Consider the following 23967-nt stretch of genomic DNA (forward strand, 5'->3'; position numbering starts at 1 on the left):
GTTATTTTTTATTTTAAAAATAATTTCTTATTTTTATCTTTTTTTAAAATTTAAAAACATTAATTATTATATTTTTAACCATACTTTTATTTATATATTTCTTTGAATAATTAAACATTAATCATAAATGAGAAAAAGATAAAAATTATATTAGTTAACAAGATAAAAATAACATTAATATAAATAATAATTACACTTGTTAATCTTCATTTTATCTTTAAAAGTAGACAATTGCACTTTTAAAAGATGACACAAACACATTAACGGAAATCATAATAGTATAATGACAATTGCACTTTTAAAAGACTGATAAAGTTAATCAGTGTTTAAAGTTAAAATTGGTCACAACAACCGATTTTGCAATATCTTTCTTGAAAAGAAAGTGAATAAGTTCAACACATTTATATTTAAAATAATTTGAAATTAATTGACAGCATATCTATGACGTCTTTTTTTTTAATTATAGTTGGTATCATAGTAATTATAACGTAACTAAATAAAAAAAAATCTGTAACAGCAAAACGTATTGAATTGAGCATGCGTAAGAATAATTACTTAATGTGATAGGGGCATGTATATTTGTCTTACTCGTATGGTTTTGTTGGAGAAGAAAAAGAAAGAGAGAAAGGGGACAAGGAGACGTGGGAGAGTGATAACGAGGTGTCAATAATAAGATGAGATGATGTAATGTCTGTCATGTTATCACTTGATAAAAATAGACTAACAATAGATATTAAAATAAAACGTAAAAAAAATTTCAAGTACTGGATTAAAAAATTAAATATTAGTAATAATTTAAAAATGACTTATATTTCAGATATGAAAAACTTATCTTTTAAATTCATATACTACATCTCATATTTATATTATCTATCTAAGATATTAGTATACCGATTGATATATATATATATATATATATATATATATATATATATATATATATATATATATATGTATATATCAATTTTAGTAAGAGAGTGAGGTCTTTAATTTATTATAATTTTTGTTAAACATTTTAGGAAATGATGTGAAATAAGAAAATAAGAAATTTCATAAATACATGGATATAAAATAACATACTTGAATCTAAGAGTATTTTTAATTGGTAAGTTTTGGTTAAAATATATATTTATTTTATAAAATTATCAAAGTTCATTTTTTATTTTTTAAAGTTTTTTGTTTATTTTTTCTAACAAAATTAAAATGTGTGACTTTTTTTATTTGGAATTAGATTTAAACAAATCTAAACTTACATAATATTTTTAATTTAAATTTTAAAATTTAATTTTTTTACTATTAAAAACCAACACAACTTATGTTAAAAATTCAAAACATAATTAGTGGGATTAAAAATATCCAGAAAACACAGGAAACAAATTAAAAAAAAAAAAGTGCAAGAAATCCCTTTGACCCTTTCCCTAGTAGCGCCGCACCACCCACTTCCAGGAATATCAACAAATTAGAATCAATCTAGATCAAGAAAAAGAAAGAAAAAAAACACACAAATTAAAATCCAACTCAACTCATTCATCTACTCAAACAACTACAAGGCCTCATCTCCATTGGTGTTATTTGGATAGCCGCGCATCATCAAGTGCCAATAATCCATATTCCTGTTGGGCATATGTCGAACACCCTATGTGCATCAATCATGCTTTTACAATTCTCATACATTTCAATCACCTTGTTGTTAAATGTGAGATCGCTCCTAAAAGCAACTAGCACCAATTTTGACACATTTGTTCAGCTTTGATCCCTTTGTTCATCCATTCAACTGTCTCTTTAACTTTTCCCTATCTGCACTTTCACACCAGTATCAAAGATTCCCCTCCCATCAACAATAACCTCAACGTTTCAACCACAGACCCATCATTCCAACCCTCCTCCTTCCAATCAATTTCCTCACCATAACCATCAACCTTGTGTTAGCCCATATTTTCGACGAGCTAAAATATGTTCTAAGTATGCATTGGATGTCGTCTCGAGGTTCGGAGCGTATTACAGAGCAAGAGTCTGGCCAGGACCTGCTCGAATCGAAAAGAGAGGAGAGTCTTTAAGAAGGAATTCCCAGGTTCAAAGGAGTATTTACGAAGTACAAAGCTAAGACAAGAAAGAGGACTTCGAGTTATTGGGCAATTCGAACTGGTGTATGGACGAGTCGAAGTCGAGGCAGCAAGAGTTCTGGACTTAGCATAATTTCTGAACAAATCTTCACTAAACCAGTTCGACTTCGAGCAAGATGGATAACCGTTCTAAGGAGCAGTTATGTGCATGTAAGATGTACATGGCAGGACACTTGGCATTCGGATAATGTTCGACCGTTAGGGCAGTTTATTTTCGAATGTCTATATATAGCAGTTTTAGTTAGTTTTTGAGGGTCGCAAATCATTTCTACAGAATCCTTATACACTCAAAGTATCCAGCGCAGAGAGAAACGAGTACACAAGGAGAATGTATGTTTGTTTGTGAACCATTTTAAGTTTCTGTAAACTTTACATTTCGAATGCAATTTACGTTTCGTTTTATAATTCCTGCATTTTAAATGGTTCATTCGATCGAATGAACTCGCTGAGCCTTTACATTCTGCAATTTTCCTTTCCTTGCCTAGTTATTTCCAGCCTTTCGATTTCTGTTAAACAATTTTACTTTCTGCAAATTTCGAACCAGTAAGTGTTTGTTGCAACGATGAACATTCAAAAGCTTTATATTTAAACGCAAAATACACAAGTGACATGCTCCTGAGATTCACTAGTTGATCTCGCAAGCAATTAACTTAGACTAGCGGTTGTTTACCAAATTCCAGTGTAAACAAATTGGCACGCCCAGTGGGACCGGTCAATTGTGTGTTTTGGTTTTAAATTATTTTTAAAGTTTTGTTTGTTGCAGTTGGTTTATTGCCTTCTTAATTGTTTTGATTTTGTATGCATTTAAGAAGTGGGAAATCTGTTCCACACTTAACAGAATTCAAAACTCGTACAAGGATGGCTAGACCACCCCCAAGCAATCGAAACAATGACCTTCCAAATATGGAGGGGCAACCAACGCAAACATCTGTCAGTAATGCCAATATAAATTCTGGTATAGGAGCAATTCCTGACCAAACTGTTGGCACAATTAGTTCAACCGCTTCGACGGTTATGAATCAGACAGGGGTAACCTCTCCCATGACCAACATGACGTTGGCAAGTTCGACCACGTCAGCGTCTGCTTTTGCCCCTTGGAACAATCCTAGTTTAGGGAATCCCAGTGGAAGTCCCTTTCGACCGCCTCAAAATCCTCTATATGGCATGCCTACATCTTTGATGGTAGGGTTGCAAAATTCTCAACCAAACATAGAGAATCTTAATATGGCCTCTCCATCAGGATCTGTAGCGGGCAATCAAGGTAGGGTAATTCCGCAACATTTAACTAATACATCCGTTTTGTCACTCAGACAACAAATGGATGAAAGTAACCATGATATGGTTAACATGTTAACACAACAAATAGGAACTGTTATTAACCCTTTAATTCAAAATACAAATGACAGTTACCAAACGTTAACAAATCAAATAAGTCGAATTGCTGACTTTTTTGGGGCACCACCCATACAGCAACCACCGATTCGACAGATCCAAATACAGGCGCCTGTCCAAGAGATACAGATGCCTAATAACCCCGGGATGCAAATGGCTCAAGCACCACAACCAGCGGCACGCATAGAGCCACCAGTCCAACAGGTCGAACCAAACCCTGGTATAGTATTGGTAAATAGGAACCAAAATGCTGATGAAGTAATAGGGAATATTCAACAAAACCGTTTCGATATGCAGAATAACCTAGCCCAAATGGTCGAAACGATTTTGGTGCAGAATGGTTTGAACTTAGGCTTACATAGGCCTAATTTTGTGTCTCCATTATCTGAGTATGTGTTACAGACAGAATTACCAAGGGGTGTGAAAATCCCTAAGTTTACCAAGTTTGCGGGAGAGACAAATGAGTCCACTGTCGAACACGTTGCTAGATATTTGGTCGAAGCAGGGGATTTGGCTAATAATGAAAATTTAAGAATGAAATTTTTCCCTAGTTCCTTGACTAAAAATGCTTTTACATGGTTTACAACCCTTCCTCCTCATTCCATACATAATTGGAACCAATTGGAAAGGATTTTCCATGAGCAATTTTATATGGGACAGTCTAAGATCAGCCTTAAAGAGTTAGCCAGCGTTCGACGCAAGGCACTTGAATCAATTGATGATTATTTGAACAGATTCAGACTCTTAAAGGCAAGGTGTTTCACCCAAGTCCCTGAACATGAATTAGTCGAAATGGCTGCTGGTGGCCTAGACTATTCGATTAGAAAGAAATTAGATACCCAGTTTTTAAGGGATATGGCTCAATTGGCTGATAGAGTTCGACAACTCGAACGGTTGAAGGCCGAAAAGGCTAGAAATTCTAAATTCCACAAGAAGGAAAAGGTTGCATATGTCGAAACCAATGACAGTGACCAGGAGTTCGATATTATTTATGAAGATATCGAAGACAGTGAGGTTGATTTAGCAGAATTAAAACCTGGACCTCCTTATGTTTGTAAACTCCTTAGACCTTCCAATGGAAAAAACCCTGTTGAACCTAAAAATGATAAATTTGTGTCTAAAACTTATACATTTGACATAACTAAATGTGATGAAATATTTGATTTATTAGTCACAGATGGCCAGATTGTTGTTCCTAAGGGCTTGAAAGTACCCCCAATCGAACAACAGAAAAAAGGGGTTATTGTAAATTTCATAATTTCCTTGGCCATAAAACCTCACGTTGTGTTCTTTTCAGGGATTTGGTTCAAAAGGCTCTTGACGAAGGAAGGCTAAAATTTGGTGAGAAACCAAAGGTTGTTCAGGCAAATGCTGAAACATCCAAAGCTGCCGAAACTCTCTATGCGGAGCCCCAAGAAATAATGATGGTCGAAACAATGGAGGTGTCCCATGTGCAAGTTCAGGATGTATCTGAAGAGGATTACAACGAACAGATGAAGGTTGTTTATCCTCAAGCTGAGGAGGAGTTAATTGATTTCTTGAACAGATGCAAACTCGAAAACAAGATTGTGATGCTCTGCCCTCGCTGCAGTGCAGTATGTGATAAGGAGGCTACTGAGGGCCTCAAGAAATACCAAGTTGTTAACAAGGGGGCAAGGCAGAACCAACGTTTCGATAAAGGCAAAAGAGTTATGGTGCAGTCGAATACTAATCAGAAGTCAGGTCGAAGGAATACTTTCGCTCCTCCTGGTTCAGTGCCGGTCGAAAAATGGATGCACCAGGGACTCATAAGGTTCAACAAAGGGATTATGGAAGTAGGTGGTTCGAGTGGAACGAAGCAAATTGGCCCACAGGAGGCCAATAGGTACTCGTATAGGAACAATTACAAAGGAAAGAATCCTATGACGAGGACCCAATGGCGTAGGTTCCAGCGTCAGAAGAAATTGGCCCAGCAGAACCCGCAAATGGGCCAATATAAAGAAGTATCTAGGAGGCCAGTAAAGGAGAGACTCCTGCCTCCGGTGGATGAAGATAAGATGGAGGATGAGGATCTACTGGATTCTGAGCCAGATTTCGATGTCATCTGTGTGGTATCTATCTTGCCATCTGAATATGATGTCCAATCTGAAGTTACTGAGATCGAAAGTGAGTTCGATCATTTTGATATGGCTGACCCAAAGCCAGTATGTTACTATGTTATGAATAATGGCTGTGTGGAAGAGCAAGTAGCTTATTTCGAAAAGCCAGATTTTCAGATGAAAAGTCATCTCAAACCTCTTTTCATCAGAGCAAAAGTTGAGAATGTTGGAATCAACAAAGTGCTCATTGATGGAGGAGCGGCTGTCAACTTAATGCCTCGATCTATGCTCTACAAGATCGGGAAACATGACACTGATCTATCTGCCCACAACATTGTGCTTTCGAATTATGAGGGTAAAACTGGCTATTCTTTGGGAGCCATTCAAGTAGATGTTGCTGTAGGCAGTATAGTTCGACCAACTCTTTTCCTGGTGATACAGTCTAAGGCTAATTTTAACTTGCTATTAGGAAGGGAGTGGATTCATGGAGTTGGAGCTGTGCCATCTACCCTTCACCAGAAGCTCATTATCTGGAGGGAAGATGGGATTGTGGAAAATATAGAGGCGGATCAAAGCTTCTATAAGTCAGAGGTCGATAATGTTACTGCACAAACCTTTGACAAAAAGTTGGCTAACATAGCGCCTTGTGGTGACAAGGAGGCTGTTGTCGAATCGAGTGACAATGTTGTCCACTCTGTCAAACTCCATCCTACTTATGGGTTTATATGGGAGAGGGAGGAAATTAATGATGTTCCCTCTGAAGATGGAGTCATTCCACCAACTGGGTGGAATATATATGAAGATTAATATGACTGAGGCCGCTGCATGGGCCAGAATTACGGCTTATATGGCCGAAAATAGACTAAATACGGCCTTCGAGGCTGAGTCTCAACAAAATATGGCAGTTGAAGCCAAGATCGAAGATCATGAGAATAAAGAAACAAAGGATCGAAGACTGGATTGCATATATGACGATGAGCCGCTGGGTTTCGAGAAAAATCCCGTAAGTGAGGTGCCAAAGATGCAGGCTCAAGATCCTTTGGAAGAGGTCGATATGGGAGATGGCTCGATTAAAAGGCCAACTTATATCAGTGCCAATATCACCTCAAGTTTAAAAGAAAAGCTGGTGCCTCTTCTTAGAGAGTTTAAAGACTGTTTTGCTTGGGATTACCACGAAATGCCTGGGTTAAGCAGAGAATTGGTCGAAATGAAGTTACCTATCAAGGAGGGAAAAAGACCAGTAAAACAACTACCAAGAAGATTCGCACCAGAAATCATGTCCAAGATCAAGGAAGAGATCGAAAGGCTGCTGAGGTGTAAATTCATCAGAGCTGCCAGGGTCAGAAATCAATCACATCAGATTTCCCTTTTTACTCCCCAGCGTGACACGTGTCCCACTCAGCCTAGAAAGGTGGAATTAATGATGGGTAATGGAGATCGAGGCGACGGTTACACAGTGAACGTGCGATCGTGACGTCGTTTCAGGAAAGCTGGTAGAAGAAGAGAAAAAATGTCAACTTCTCATCTTCCTTCGATCTCGAATCGAAGCAGACATTTTTTGGGGGCAATTTGTTAGCCCATATTTTCGACGAGCTAAAATATGTTCTAAGTATGCATTGGATGTCGTCTCGAGGTTCGGAGCGTATTACAGAGCAAGAGTCTGGCCAGGACCTGCTCGAATCGAAAAGAGAGGAGAGTCTTTAAGAAGGAATTCCCAGGTTCAAAGGAGTATTTACGAAGTACAAAGCTAAGACAAGAAAGAGGACTTCGAGTTATTGGGCAATTCGAACTGGTGTATGGACGAGTCGAAGTCGAGGCAGCAAGAGTTCTGGACTTAGCATAATTTCTGAACAAATCTTCACTAAACCAGTTCGACTTCGAGCAAGATGGATAACCGTTCTAAGGAGCAGTTATGTGCATGTAAGATGTACATGGCAGGACACTTGGCATTCGGATAATGTTCGACCGTTAGGGCAGTTTATTTTCGAATGTCTATATATAGCAGTTTTAGTTAGTTTTTGAGGGTCGCAAATCATTTCTACAGAATCCTTATACACTCAAAGTATCCAGCGCAGAGAGAAACGAGTACACAAGGAGAATGTATGTTTGTTTGTGAACCATTTTAAGTTTCTGTAAACTTTACATTTCGAATGCAATTTACGTTTCGTTTTATAATTCCTGCATTTTAAATGGTTCATTCGATCGAATGAACTCGCTGAGCCTTTACATTCTGCAATTTTCCTTTCCTTGCCTAGTTATTTCCAGCCTTTCGATTTCTGTTAAACAATTTTACTTTCTGCAAATTTCGAACCAGTAAGTGTTTGTTGCAACGATGAACATTCAAAAGCTTTATATTTAAACGCAAAATACACAAGTGACATGCTCCTGAGATTCACTAGTTGATCTCGCAAGCAATTAACTTAGACTAGCGGTTGTTTACCAAATTCCAGTGTAAACACCTTGCCAGCACAATGTTACGAAGACCAAGACGAAGGAGAGCTCGCACTCACAAAGAAAATCATGGCGGCAATGACGACGACGATGATGGAGCAAGAGACTCCGATGATGGCTGTTCGGGAAGCACGAGGGAGGAACAAAAAATAGATGAAAATTCTTACAAAGACTAAATCCGAATTTTACGTATTTCACAAGAACAAAAATATATTTTAATCTCTAGTTTTTTTTATCATATTAACTTCATACACATTTTATTTTACTGATATTTTTAAATAATTCTTAAATGATTTATCCTTAAATGACTCACATTTAAATTTCTATATACTTAGAAAAGTAACAATAAACATTCTCACAAAAATATTAAATTTAATAGTAGATACAAACTATTATCATAAAAGTTTATACACTTTTAATTATTTATTTATTATAATTTTTAAGATAATTATTATAAAAATAATTATATATATATATATATATATATATATATATATATATATATATATATATATATATATATATATATATATATATAACCTTTTGAGAATGGTGAAAAAACAACTTTTTCAATTACAATGACATATTACTATTTTAACGATAAACGTCAACCAAAATGATGGTTTTGTAATACGTCTAAAAATTCAATGAATGTAATGTATTATTTATTCCAAAGAGTAAATATAAATGAAAACAGTTGTATACATTGACCCATTAATTAAGGAAGTGTAGTTTACATTTATTATATTGCTTTTTTAAATGTAGAAACGTCCGTGTGCAGTGCCAGATTGCTCGTTTGATACATAGACAACTAGAAGCAATCAGTTATTCCAATTTAGTGATTTACAACTGTATCTTGAGATCATCAATCGTAGAGTAAACACTGTCAAATTTTATCCAAAAATGTAAACAGTATCATACATAGGAAGTAAGAGAGGTTGCAGTTGTAGGAGAATTTTTACAGCAAAGATGTAGTATGAAAATGTGGAAACATTCTTAAAGAACACTATGGTTATATATAGAGGTAATGTGGTAAAAATTTATTTGGCATTCACATATTCTGTTTCTACTTGTATAAAACAGAGGAAGCTAGCTACTCTTTAGAAGGAAGAAAGGGATTGAAGTTGAAGACAATAAAACTTGCTAAATACTAACTAACTAGAAGTAAGTGTGAAAAATATAGTGCACACTGACATAGTAGAGTAAATTTAAGTACCCTTGGACCACTGACAGCAAATATAGCCAAACACCCATTAATGCTATTTGCCAATCCCACATGTTTGGAAGTGAAGAGCGAATTCAATTTGAGACTTGAGAGCATATGATGGTGATCCCAAATTAAGCCAAGTCTAATTTAGTAAAAAAACCAAAGACGCACCCACTCACCATTCAATCCCAAATGGGTAGTATCTCTATCTCATCAACAAAACTCTGTTGCGGAAACAACTCATCAGAAAAAGCGGCACAGATCTCGATTCCCTCTGACCCCATTCCCATTGGCGGAAACACCCAACCGTCAACAACATCGACCAACACGAACTCCGGTCTGGAGTCAACGGAGTCAAAGCTGCTGTCTTCAATGTTGGGAAGTTCAACAATCTCGCTCAGCTCCGAAGACTCCGGAGTCTCCGAGTCCGAGGATTGCGTCACGGGGTCGAATTTAACCATGGAGGCCGCGGCCGTGGCCGCAGCCTGGATGTCACGTGGAGCGCACGTGACGGGCCTGGGGAGCAGGTCCGCAATTTCGGGGAAATTGAGGATTGCTGACTCGCCCTTGATGGTGAGAGCCGCCACGTCGTGGGCTCGCGCCGCCATTTCAGGAGTGGCGAATGTTCCGAGCCAGATTCGGGACTTCTTGCGTGGCTCGCGGATTTCGGACACCCATTTGCCCCAGTTGCGCTTCCGCACGCCGTGGTACACCGGGTGCTTGCTGCAGTCCCTGGGCCTCTTGCTCTGTTTCTGGGCCTGGGCCTTTGGGCCCGAATGCTGCGAGGGTGAAAATGTGGAGGAGGAGGAGGAAGAAGAAGAAGAAGAGGAAGTTGTTGTTTCGGAAGAGGTTGTTGCTTGTTGTGTCATTGTGATTTGTAAGTGAGTGAAGTTAAGAATGGTGGGAATGTTTTTGGTTTCTTGGAGCCCCAGGCACATACATATAATAGAGGAGGAGGAGGAATGAGGAACACAATCATATGGCGTAGTCTTTTTGTAGTGAAATAATAATAGGCTCTCGTACAGCGACCCTTGACCTACCAATTTATATATTTCACACACTTCACTCTCTTTTTTCAACTTTTTTAACCATCCATGAAAAAATATCATCCAGCATGATTTGACTAGCTCACTTTGAACTTGGAACATGAAAATTGATAGCGTGAAAGAGTACACTTTATTATGTTAATTTTGAAATTCAATTATTTCGTAATTTTTATTTGTTTTCATTTGATGATAATTGTGATCTTTTTTACTTTAAAGGAGGAAAATTCTGCATCCAGCAGGAACAATGGCAGTGCATTTTTTATTCTCAATTTGTTTTTAATATATTGAATGAAATTTGATGTTCACTTATTAAGTAGCTTAGGTCTACCTTTTATTGGCGAGACTAATATAAAAGTACACTTCTAACGTTTTAGATGTATTTAGAGCGAAAATAGTGACTTTTTTGTCTTATTTTATTTGTCTTAATTTTTTGGTTGATTTTTTTATTTGTTGTTTAACATAATGCATACATATTAAGAAAATAATTATTTAGACTAAGGTTTATTCATAATAAAATAAGCTTATTTGCCGTTAATAACTACCTTGTATATTTCCTTTTTAAAAAAATTACAATATATATATATATATATATATATATATATATATATATATATATTAGTGTATTTATTTCTTACAGGTATTACGAGAAAAAAATAATTAGTACTTTTTAAATACTCTAAAAGACTAAAATAGTAAAAAAATTGAGAGAAAATAATTCAAAAAATAACAATTTGTTCGAGATTGACCAAACTAATACGTAATAGATGGCTAACTGGAACTAAACTCTACTAGCAGAGATCCAAGATTTTTTGACTAAGATAACCAAGTTGATGTGTCTAAGATAGATTATTGAGTAAAACCAAACTCTATTAGATAGTTTTGTCTAAGATAACCAAGTTGTAGTGTCTAAGATAGATTATTGAGTAAAACTAAACTCTATTAGATGAGATCTAAGATTTCATGACTGATGCCCAATTTCCCATTAGAAGAATTGGGCTCAAGCATAGTCATAAACAAAGAAGAAGTATACTAATGATCGTTTTTAAAATAAAATAGTTGCAGTGATTTTTTCACTTCATTTATTATATTTATACCAACTCATTTAACCAAAGAATGAGACGAAAGACTATTGAAAAGTCCATTTCTCTCATTTCTCTATTATTTAAAACCGTGTAATGGAAGTAGTTTACAAAATAACATTTTTGTCTCTGAAATATTTATTTGGACAAGTACTAGTTGATGTATGTGTGGAGGATGGATTGGAGGAACGAAACGCAACGGGTACAAGTGGCCCCACACCAATATTGTAGCTGCAACGTTCATTATATGATTTCTGGCTAAGTCTCATAAGTCCACATCTCCTCTTTCTTGTGCCCGTTGCCGTTGTGATCAAATTGTCTCTTGTTTTGTCCAAACCCCGTTCCTCACTATTTCAAGAAATTCACAAACCCATTGGCTTTCTTCCACCTTTTTACCATATAGCCTTTGACAAAGTCTATTACACACCATAACTTACTTTTTTAATTTCCTTGTTGTTATTTTTCATTCCTTTCCCTCGGTTTTCCTCCTATTTTTTTTTTCAATTTTCGTGTAATAATTTAGGACTTGGGGTGAAAATGAAGTAATTAGAATCATAACCTTGTATCCTTTTGTTGGAAATTAAAAGAGGAAGGAGCGTATCTACCATAGGCCACACTAGGATTTGGGTTGTCTAATGCACTAGTAGTGTCTTAATCATCCTTTCTAATAAGAGAGGAAAAACATCTCTACCATTGCAAAAGCGTTACTATAGGATTGCAAATTTGCAATGCCCTAGATGCTTAAATTTAATTCGAGCTAACCTCTTGCAAGAGATTGATAGATGTGACACTTAAAAATGGTCAATAATTTGGAGCTAAGATTCTTCCCGTGGAGGAGGTTGAAAAGAAAAGAAATATATATCATTTCGATACAACCACTTAGAGTTGGAGTGTCTAACGGTAAGTATATAAATAATAAAACGTGCAATTTCCACCTTAGTAAGTTCTGTGAATGTTCAACGACTGATATAATATAACAGTAGTATTCAAAGAAATTCAGCTCTATTTTCACAGTCCTAATTGGCTCGTGAGATGGAAGTCTTATTTTGTTACTAATTAACGGACAAATGATGACAAAAACCAAACTATTAATATATTTTTTAATGGTCCCGGAAAATATTAACGTGGTTCCATAATTCGCATTTGTCTTGACATATATATGATCATTATAGCGCCTCGAAAACTAAAAAGAAATAGGACAAAACATGGGAGAGGGGTGTGTTATTAATGATAAAACGATGGTCGCTAACACAAGAGTCGTCAGAGAAACTTCTTTTAATTTGTGCTTAGTTTACACGTTTACTTGACAAAGAAATGGATCTGGTTACAGAAGTAGTCTTTTTCTATTTGCTAATTGCGGTTGGTTTTCATTATATTATTATCAATGCATATTACTTTACAATAATTGAGAGAATTCGTTGATGTAAAAGACCTTTTAATTTGCTGAATTCACATGCCGTTTTATAAAATTACTCCACCAAATGGTCATTAAAATTGGATTAGTACACTACATAAAAATTAAAAAAATTGGATTAGTACTACAAGGTTAACTTACACAAGGGATTTCATTAGATATTCTAATTAATGGTACGATCTTAGTCGATCTTTATCACTGCTATGGTCCTAAAACTACGGCTTTTAATAAGGACATATTCATACATGAATTATAAAATTGGAGGAACTTAAATGCTAATTACTACGGTTTGCGACTGTTTCGACTTATTCAGTAGCCTTAAATTCAAATCTTGATTATAATTACATTAAATACGTAGAGAAATTTTTTTGTTTCCATATAAAATAATTTTATTCGACTTGAGCAACATATTATATAAAATAGTTTTATTTGACTTGATCAACATATTTACTAGATACATGTCATCTTTATTTAAAAATAATAAAAATTATTAACTTAGAATGATCTTTTTGTGTATGATAATTAACCAGTCACAGTATTGAAAATATATTTGATTGTTTTTTTAAAGAATTATACTGTATTATTTATATAATGTTTTTACAATATTATTTTTTATTTTTTCATTATACCGCCTGTACTCTTAAGTCTTAAGACATATTTTTCTACATTTTTTTTTATCTCTGTCCTTTTTGTATTGTATAAAACTAATGTAATAATAATTTCTAATAAAAACATTTTTTTTACGACAACAGCGAAAAATATTTATCATAGAAAATTATGTTTGAATCAAATATTATTATTATTATTATTATGATAGTCAAAAAATTTTCCTCTAAATATTTAATAAAATTACATATTCAAAAAAAAAATCCAAAAGATCAAATTACCTCGTCATAATAAGGCTCACGTGGCCTTCATTTTTTTTAAGAAAGTACAACTAGCTAGCAGAAGTGTCACGTGATAGAATCTCAATATTTTGGATGCCATTGACATCATGATTTTTTATTTTCTCTTCCTTCTTGGCTTGCTCCACTTGTCTGCACGATTCTCGCATGTTTTCCTAGCTTCCAATTTCATCAGCTAGACATCTCTATATCTCTATGACTCTATCACTCTTTTCCCTCTCACTTGTCTGCATTGATTTTAATTTTATTTGTTGGGTGAGTGTAAACTCTATCAATTCTCTTGTGTAAAATCAATTTATGTGGTCAACGTGCATGCACTGGGCATGAAATAAATGGCGTTACTGACGCGTGCATGCATGATGGGTCCAAATTAACCAACATCTCCCACTATAGCTGGCAAGGTTACCCACCACGTAATCAAAGCCAGTGTTTCTTAGTCGCCATTAACCAAGTTCAATTTGTCCACTCCAACACTAACCTGCTACCTTGTGGTATAACTAGCTAGCTAGTACAACTTCTGCACTTCCCACACCAAGTACAACTTCATTCTTGGACTTCATTATCGCTATATACATATAATTCCAACATCTCAGCTGACAGCACCAACCAATCAAATCGCCTGCTTTTAACCTAATCTAGTATTTATAGTCTTATACTATTCCATCAGTTCATTTATACGCTCTGTGATCATGTAAAAAGTGGATTTAATTAATGAAGAAACATGTTATTGTTGATATTTAGAAGATTTATTTATTTATCAATCCATTCATAACAATATTAAACGCTTTTTAATTATATTTTTTCTTTATTTAATTCTGAAATATTTTATATGCTTATTATATACACGAGAGAAAAAAAAAATAGCATAGGCCATATTAAGAAATTTTTTTTTAATATAAATAAAAATGAAAGGAGTGTCAATTTTCTTTAATCTTTCTAATCAAGTATTTTTTTTCTTTTTGTTCTAGCTACTGTCCTTTTTTTTTTTTTTTTAAGTTGTGATTGTTTTATTGATACGTTTAGAGGGAATAAACTAACATAATTGAGATTGTAAAGCAAAAAATTGTTGTTTGTCCTTCCTTCCTTATATAAATAAAATTGTGTAGAATTGAACCTAATGATCTTTTGTCAATGTTTATACAACTACTTGTACTAAAGAAATTCTCAATTGAGCATCAATGCGTTGTATTTTTCTTAATTTATAAGAATCAGAATCTTCAATTAATACTATTAAGATGTACTTATTTATAATATCGTTCTCAATGTGCATTGTATTAATTTCACCTTTTCTAAACAATAACAAATTGGGTAATTAAGAATGTCGTTCTACTTAAATTCCTAATTAATAAAAAATAAAGAAAGAAAAGCTCTGACTTGTTTATCGACAATAATGAATTAAATAATTGTCATCAACAGTTATATACCATTGGCAACGTGTAGCACGGTCCTATTTAATTTGCCATTCCCTTTGCACGATGTCATTAAAGGTTGAATTTGGTAAACTAAATAATGTCATTTGATATTTATTAGATCCACGTACGTACGCGATGCGATCTTGACAATATACGCTGAAGAAACTTTCTTACCTAAAACCTTACCAAATCCTTTAATTAAAATTCCAAGATCTTAATATGGTTGAAGGATCTGGGTTCCCTTTGGATAAATTACCGTGACACAAGTAAAAAGAGATTAAATACATTTTTAGTTTTTTAAATTATCATATTCTTTAAGTCTTTAATTTTTTTTCCTTATAAATGAGAAAAAACACCTACTTTTAACTAAAATCGCACATTTCCTTATAACATACAGAAATTAATTTTTTTATAGAAATTAAAATTAACAATTATAATATTTTCATTTTTCAGTGATTAAAAATATGTTTTAAAAAATTACACGGTATTTATGAGTAATATATGGAAAATATCATATTCTCTTGCAAAATTTGGGCATCCAAAAGATATTAATAGCTGTGTCGGTTTGTCTTATTATTCTTTTTAGCCCCGCATGCATATCAATCAGATTAGGTGTCGTCTGTTTTCTTTTAGGCCGAGGGTTTTTGTATATTTAATAAGAAATATTTTTTTATGTATTTAATTTTTTTTAGATCTATAATAAACAATTTATAATTACTGATCATTTATTTTAAAATTATTAAAAAATTAATTTAGAGATTGAGAGAAAAAAAATAGTACAGCACAACAAAAGAGATAAATATATTAAGAAATCAAATCAAATCGATCAATTAACATGATATAGTGCAGCATCAAAATAATTATTGACATGGTTAGCTGACAAGAAATAGATGGTCGATGTTATTTCCCAGCTTCAGAAAATAGAGAAATTTAATGTGGAACACATGTTTTTCTTTATTGGTTATTAACTATTAATTATCTTGTTAGGTTGGGTCATTAATTAGTTCCTTGACTTGACTGGTTAAGGTGTTAACCTTGTTATACTAGTACTATTATACGAGATCACCATAAACAGTAAACATTTCATACTGTCAATTTCATGTTTTTTTAGTTCTCATTTTCTTTTAGCACTCTCTTTATTTCCTGGTAGGGTGGTACATCTCCTAACACCTAAATCATTTGGCTCTCTATTTTAAGGTCAGTTAGGAAGAGAAAATAAAATCACAACGAAAATTACATTGAGCAAATAGTTTTTCGAGAGGGGTTTGAGTTCATTTGCTTCTATCTAGCACAAAGGGAAATATATTTTGTTTGAGTAAGTAATAGTGCTACATTGTGTGCTGAAGTTGGCTTTTATCCAAGGTAAATAAGCCACAACTAATCGGCAATAGAGGAGCTCAATATAGATATGTTATAAAAAAATGTTTTTTTTTAAGTTAAAAAAAGGAAGTTATGCATTAATAATATAAAATAATTTTACAATGTTATTTAATTATAGTTTGTCATGGTAATTATCTTCAAAATCATTTCAACAATAATGTTTAATTAGTTGACAATGTAACATTTTTTTATCTTGCATGTTTATTAAACTTAAATGTTTTATTTGGTTCATATGAAATACATTTTTTTTATAGGCTATCTAAGCAGGGGATGATATCAACCACATGCTTGGACAGATATTCAACAACAATATCACTTGGTTTAGGTCAGTAAATTATTGTTGCTTTATGCACAAATTAGATTGTAAACAGAAAAATACGAATAGAACGATATGTGAAGATTATTTCTATTATAGTAAAAAAGAAACTAATTGAGTTTTTAGTTTGTCAACATAATGAATACAGTTTGAATAATTTAACCAGCAGCCATGGACAAACAGCCACAAATGCGTTTTAAAATCTTGCACCATAAAAAAAAGATTTAGGAACGACATCTTGGCCCAATAATCGAAGCATAAAATTAGGCAAATAAGTTAAAGGCCCATAAGGCACTGAAACGGGACAAGCAGAAGCAGAATTCGGCACTGAAACAAAAGGCTCATGTTATTCTTGCCGTTCCTTTTTTCTGTTCTCACTCCATAGTTTTTCTGTTTTAATTTTCTATTGTACCCCTTTCTTTACCTCCTTACCTGTCTCTTTTAACTATTTGCTCAACTTTCTCACGAGACACCTTTTCCTCTACCTCTTCTCCCTCCCCTATTGTACCTTTTTTTTTGTTTCTCATCGATTCAACGAGAATTATTTTTTGTCATGTATGAATACACAACAAAAGCTAGTTTTCTTTTGTATAAAAAAAAGTGCATGCTTGAAAATCAGGGAGAAATTATTTTTGAGGCAAAAATACCTTTGTCAAAGGATTAAGATCCTTGTTTTTGTTTTCATTTTGCTTTTATTTGTTGGATCTGCATTCTAACACGCGATGCAGTAATTTCAACTGCAAACCAAAACATGCACAAAATCAAACACATCAAAAACTTGTTTTCTATTTTTAGTTAAAAAAGAAGAAGAATGGAAAGATAAAAAAGGGTATGGAAATAACATGGACTAAACAAAATTTTAAGAATCAAATCAAGCCTCAACAAGGGCTCTTGCTATTTACTTCCCATTTTTCTAAGTACACTCCCATACTTCCTTTCTTCCTTCCAAGTACCCATTATACCCTTTTCCCTTAAAGATATACATCTTTTTTGCTTTCCAGAAATGTGTTTCTAGAAATATATCTTCACAACTATAATTTATAGTTTAGGAAATTTACTTCCAGAATGGTATACGTTATTTCAAAAAGACATTTTTGGTAATAACAAATCATACATCAACCACCTGTTATTGCTCCATACCCCTCCTTTCAGAAATTAAGACATGTTTGTCCTTTGAGATTTGATACAATCTCGGAAAAATCTCCTTAAGAGAAGTTGAGCCTAATCAAGTGTCTTCCCAAAATTAAATTCATTTGTCTTACAATCAAATTGAAATTGTTCTAACTCTCCATTACTCATCAAAGCTCTTACCATCCTCAAATTTACATCATGAATAAAAAATCCATATATTATTGTCATCCAGGCACAATGCATAGCATCCCAATTCCCAATTCTATTTATGAATAAAGAATTCATATTGCAATTGCACTGTAAGGTCATTGAAGTTCAAATATGCCTTCCCTACAAATTTTAAAGTAATCCATTTTTGCCACAAAATTTAGGATCACTGAAGGTCTGAACTCACAAAAGAATTCATAATAAAACATTCATTCTTGCCACAAAATTTATATGGGGTCACCAACGGTCACCAAGGGTTCATTGAATTCACAAAGAATTCAAAATAAAGAATATGTTCTTGCCACAAAATTTAGAGTCACCAATGGTCCTTCAATTCATAAAGAATTCATAATAAAGCATATGTTCTTGCCAAAGATTTAGGGTCATTGAATTGACACATAAATCATTATAAAACATTCATTCTTGCCACAAAATTTAGGGTCACCGAGAGTCATTGAATTCACAAAGAATTCATAATAAAGAATATGCTCTTGCCACAAAATGTAGGGTCACCAAGGGTTATTGAATTCATAAAGAATTCATAATAAAGCATTTGTTCTTGCCAAAGATTTAGGACCACCAAGGGTCATTGAATTCACAAAGAATTCAAAATAAAGAATATGTTCTTGCCACAAAATTTAGAGTCATCAAGGGTCATTGAATTCATAAAGAATTCATAATAAAGCATTCGTTCTTGCCACATTAGGGTCATTGAACTCATAAAGAGTTAAAAATAAAAATCCATTGTTGCCACAGAATTTAAGGTCACCAAGGATTATTGAATTCACAAAGAATTATCCGTTCTTGCCACAAAATTTTTGGAGTCACCGAGGGTCATTTTAAAAAAATTCAAAAGTTTGAAACAAAGAATTCGTTCTTGTAGCAGAATTTAGGGTTATTCTGTTGTTCGTGGAAAATAGAACGTTTTTGAATAATCTATGATGAAAAAAGAAAAAATTACCACTATCGCAAACATAAAGGCAGCCACAAAACATTTGTTCGAAAGACGATTTTGGGACTGAGTGGCATTTGCTTAACGAAAGGCACCATTTCCCATATCAATTATAAAGAAATTCAAAGATAGCAGAATCAGAATGAAACAGAGGGAGAGAGAAGAACCTGCCAGACGAGCAACACCAAGGGTTCTTAGAAGCCCATGTGAGAGTTTAATTCTGTTTTTATGTGGTGTAGATTTAATTGTACATTGGATATAAGAGAGTAACAGAATTTTAAAATTATGTTATAAGTGCCTAGCCTAAGTGTGAAGGGTTGTTGCTCTGTTTTGCTTGTATAAAAGGGCATACATGCATCTTAATAAACAGGTTTTTCATTCTATCATTTTTCTGTCTCTAGTGCTATTCCTAGTGTGTAGGTGTGCAATTCTATGTAATTTTGTGCTTAAAAACAGTGAGTGATACACGAGTGAATGTGAGAGGAAGTAAATTGCATCTCTTGCAATTGAGTGAGGAACAGTGGGTTCCAACAGCCCAATCAAGAATACTCTCGTTCCCCCTCAGTAGCATTGAAAACTCATTCGTAACGTTAAGATAGCAAAATGAAACAGAAGAGAGAGAGAGACTGAAAGCTCACATGAACCCAGACGAGCAACACCATGGAGTACTCTTCTTCTCTCTCAGTAGCATCGAAATCGAAACTGACCTAAGCCGCAATTTGAAACACAAAGCATGTGAGCCACGCCATGGTGATGTCTCGTTTGTGAGTCAAAGCTCATGTGTAGGCCTATTTATAGTAGCTTTTTTTACATTAACGTTAAAAATTACCAAAATTTAATTTTTAAAATGCCTTTTGCTGTGTATATCAAGTTTACCGTCTATATCTATATCTTAGTCTACTTTCTATCTATTGGTTCTTTAGGAGGGGGAAAACTCAATTTTATTGATTTTTTTTTTGTCTTTTCAACTTTTTTTGGTCACCCTTCTTATACACGATTAGTATGTAACCCATGCCTACTCCGCTAGGTTGCATTAGATTTATTTTTTTGTTTAGTAGAAAAATTGTGATTTGATTAAGAAGTAAATTTATTTGTTAAAGGTTATAATTTAGAATTTGGAATGATATATAAACTTTAAGAGTGTTACAATAATAATAGATACAAAATTGTATAAGAGGCTATGATCACATGCTATGTATTAAGCATTTTGGAGTGGAAAAATTACATTCTAATTACGTTAAGTAAAAAATGTTTGCTTCAAAATTGTACAAAAAAAACAGATTAAAAATATATATCATGTCAAAAGGCAATTGGATTAATCAGCAAGCACCAAAATAAAATATATATTAAACCATGTACAACATATCCAAAATTCAAGAAAAAAAAAACAGAGTCTTTGCTCAAGGGTGATGCCATCCAGCCAATCCAAGAGGTCAAACTCTATTGTGTTAATAACCTTTACACTGCATAGATTAGATACTGATCAATGAATCCCTCAAACAATTAAATTCGTCCAACTATTTTCTTAGATTAGACACTGCAAAGATTATGTACAACTCTTCAAGCATTTTGATATAACTTATCTTCAGTTAAAAGTATCAAGTCCAGCTAACCTTAGAATCCTTCTGTAGAGGTATTAGAGCAGCAACCGGTGACTGACTTTGGATTAGGATGCTCTCGTGGTTCAGATTGCAAACTCATATCTTTATGTTATGTAGGGTGATTAATTTTTGTTTCATCCTATAGCTCCAAAGTAACAGCAAAATCAAGTTCTTAGCCTCTAATTAGGCATTTAAATTAATTTATAAAAATGAGTGTAGGAGTGAAGGCACCGAGGATATATATTCACTTAGGAGTGAAGGCACCGAGGACCCCAAAGATCCCAAAGATGATGACCTTCTTGCTACTGGTTGTGTTGTGGTAATTTGGTTATCTTGTGAAGTAACTTCAAAATCAAAATCAAAGTACATTTTTTTTATTTCTAATAAATGACTACTTTATTATTTTATAAATAACTATTTTAATACTTTTAAATATTTATAAATGGATCAAGATATTAATTTTTATTATTTTTTACCTTCAAAACAATATTTCTATAAATATTTAATACTATTAAATATTTAGTATATATACAAATATATTAATAAGAAATATTTTTCTTGTACAATATTACCTATTTTTGTTTAACTAAATTTTAGAATATATAAATTATAAAAATTTACAATTTTTTATTTAAATATTTCAAAATAACTATTTTAAATATATAAAAGTATTAACATAGTTATTTATAAAATAATTAAATAACAAAAAAATTATACATTGATTTTTAAATATAAAAAATTATTAAATAAATTATTTATTAAATAAAAAATTGTTTCAAATAAAATAAAATAAAAAAATAGTTAATTAAATAAAAAAATATTTAAAATAAACAACAACAGTTATTTATAAAATAATTAAATAACAATAAAAGTTAAACATTGATTTTTCAAATAAACAAATTAATTAAATTAATAATTTATTAAATAGTGGAATAATTTAAAATAAACAAAAAATATGGATTGGGAATCCGTATACTTCGTACCGATTACGAGATTGATAATCTGTATGGAGTATACAGATTATCCGTGTGAATCATACATATTGACAATCCATATGAATCATAGAGATTTCCGTTTTGTATATTTCATACAAATTATCAATTCATATGCATCATACAAATTCCCATTTTGTATAATCCATACGGATTAATGCCAATTCGTATGAGTTTAGTGTAGTAAAAATTAAACAAACACACAGTTAGAGAGATAGAGACACTCACGGCGATGACAACAGCGGGAGGCGCACCAACAAAATGATCCATAGAATGATAAAGATGAATGGAAGGATGAACATAAAGAAGAGACTCGCAGCGGCACAATAGGAATGGCGAATGCAGAAACACGAGAGGGGGGATGGACGTATGGAGGGGATGAGTGTATTCTAATTCTAAGTGAAGGACAATTTGATCATTTTACTTTAATTGTTGGGTGTAGAAGAAAATCCTCTTTGGTGTAGGAAGAATAACCCATGTGTTTTTTTTTTATTATATATTTTGTAAGCCCAAATTATTAATGGTTAAACGAGAAATGTCCCCATGCATGGAATCCAGCGTGAGTCAGTCCAAGCCATTTCAAGTGGTTTGCAGTGAAGTGAAGGGGTAGCACTTAGCTCAGAATTATAAGGCTTTTGGTTATTATTTATTTATTTAAATGCTCTTTGAAGTTGAGACTTTTCTTATCTTGGATTATGATATTATTCTCCCTAAAAAAATTGTTGAACAAAAAGTGATGATGGGATCTCTTTCATTGATCAAAATAAGAATGGTGGGGAAAAAAGATGATAAAATTACTGCTCTATCATTGTGTTAGATTGATTTTTATGACAACCACAGTTTTTATTTTCGGTCAAAATCTTTAAAAAAATGTTTTTTTGGGGGGGACGGAGAAAAGTGCTCTTATTTAAAATTATAGAGACAAAATATGATTGTTGAGATGTTACAGTTTTACTATGCATAGAATGATAGAAATGTGAATTAAACTAATTATGGAGAAGGTGGTGTTTATTTGCATAGATCTAAAATAATATATACGTTTACGGATGATGACAAATGGAACTATATAAGCATTACATATTCACGCTTTTGATTGGGTAGGATGTGAAGGAAACTAGTTTTGTTAGTGAGTTTGTTCACCTAAAGTCTTCATTATCTTCCGATTACCACCTTCATCTACCATATCAAGCCATGCCCCGCAGCCTTCAAATTTGGTTTAAACAAATTAGATCAATAAGCCTTTAAAAGTCAACCCCGTTACTTAAAATTTGCAAATTAGTTGGTGGTTAAATGCATCACCAACATCACTTGCTTTGGTGAGTTTTGTCGTTTAATTTAAATACTAGAATAAACTGACAGATACGTATTTCGTGAACAACAACATGAAACAGAACTCCTTTTTTTTTTTTTTTATATTGTTTATTCATCGTTTTAATGTATTATTGAAAGGAATTTCGGAATGAGTAACCGAATAATCTTAAAGCAGCATTGTATAAAAAAGTAAGGTATTTCACTTGTGTTACATTACATGTTTATGTTTATTTAACTGAAAGCTTACAAATGCTTTCAGAGTGGTCTTCACGACTTCAAGTCCTCTTCCACGCGCTTATGACAAAGATACCCTGTTAAATATTAATATTAAGAGAATGTCTAAACAACCATATCTTGTTCTTTCGTTTCCATTTAATAAACAATTAATTAGAATCAATTCACCATAATAAAAAAAAAATCAATGTTTGCATGGATAATCTTTTGATGAGATGCTCTTCACACAGGCATTGAAAAGACTCGGAGTGGTTTTGGCGCATGACTCCACTTCGCACCAAAGATAGTTACATCCCACCAACTTTGTTTCCCCAAAACCTGGTCCATCAACTTTGCATTTTAATACAAAATAAAAATATGGCCGGGCTTAATTAATTAAACCCATCTACATTTATTCCCCAAAACCATATCCATCTGTCAAAGTAAGCTATCATCATGGTTTTGCACCAAATAATTAATTGGATTCAGTCAAATACTATTTTAACTAAAAAATGTTTAGGTGACACAAGATATATATATATATATATATATATATATATATATATATATATATATATATTTAATATAATTTATTTGATACTTACCATCAAAATTCAAATCTTGAACAATTTAATTAAAGAACATAAGTTATTATCATTTGCATCAATTATTATTGATAGCTTAATAAAATTATGATAGATAACAAAATTCTTTCAAAAGTTTATTTAACTCATCTATATTTATGATTTTGAATCCA

At 33.0% G+C, this 23967-nt stretch overlaps 2 protein-coding genes across 2 annotated transcripts; one reads left to right on the plus strand and one right to left on the minus strand.

Annotated features, from left to right (window-relative positions):
• The first annotated feature begins 3169 nt into the window (after positions 1-3169).
• Positions 3170-6400, plus strand: LOC114423954. Its single transcript, XM_028390851.1, has 2 exons — positions 3170-4630; positions 4813-6400. The coding sequence occupies exons 1-2, from the start codon at positions 3174-3176 to the stop codon at positions 6398-6400; spliced, it is 3045 nt and encodes a 1014-aa protein (XP_028246652.1). The 5' UTR covers positions 3170-3173.
• Positions 6401-8915: 2515 nt separating this feature from the next.
• On the minus strand, positions 8916-10256 carry LOC114423002 (ethylene-responsive transcription factor ERF036-like). Its single transcript, XM_028389588.1, has one exon. The coding sequence runs from the start codon at positions 10187-10189 to the stop codon at positions 9434-9436; it is 756 nt and encodes a 251-aa protein (XP_028245389.1). The 5' UTR covers positions 10190-10256; the 3' UTR covers positions 8916-9433.
• Positions 10257-23967: the final 13711 nt, after the last annotated feature.

The sequence above is a fragment of the Glycine soja genome, chromosome 8 (assembly GCF_004193775.1).
Source record: "Glycine soja cultivar W05 chromosome 8, ASM419377v2, whole genome shotgun sequence".
Classification (NCBI taxonomy): domain Eukaryota; kingdom Viridiplantae; phylum Streptophyta; class Magnoliopsida; order Fabales; family Fabaceae; genus Glycine; species Glycine soja.

Bases quoted from the DNA above. Each gene is read 5' to 3' on its own strand.
- LOC114423002 (XM_028389588.1), bottom strand. From the start codon at position 10,189: ATGTGCCTGGGGCTCCAAGAAACCAAAAACATTCCCACCATTCTTAAC.
- LOC114423954 (XM_028390851.1), top strand. From the start codon at position 3,174: ATGACGTTGGCAAGTTCGACCACGTCAGCGTCTGCTTTTGCCCCTTGG. The intron at 4,631-4,812 runs GTCTAAAACTTA...TGTTCTTTTCAG, and splicing joins CCTAAAAATGATAAATTTGT to GGATTTGGTTCAAAAGGCTC.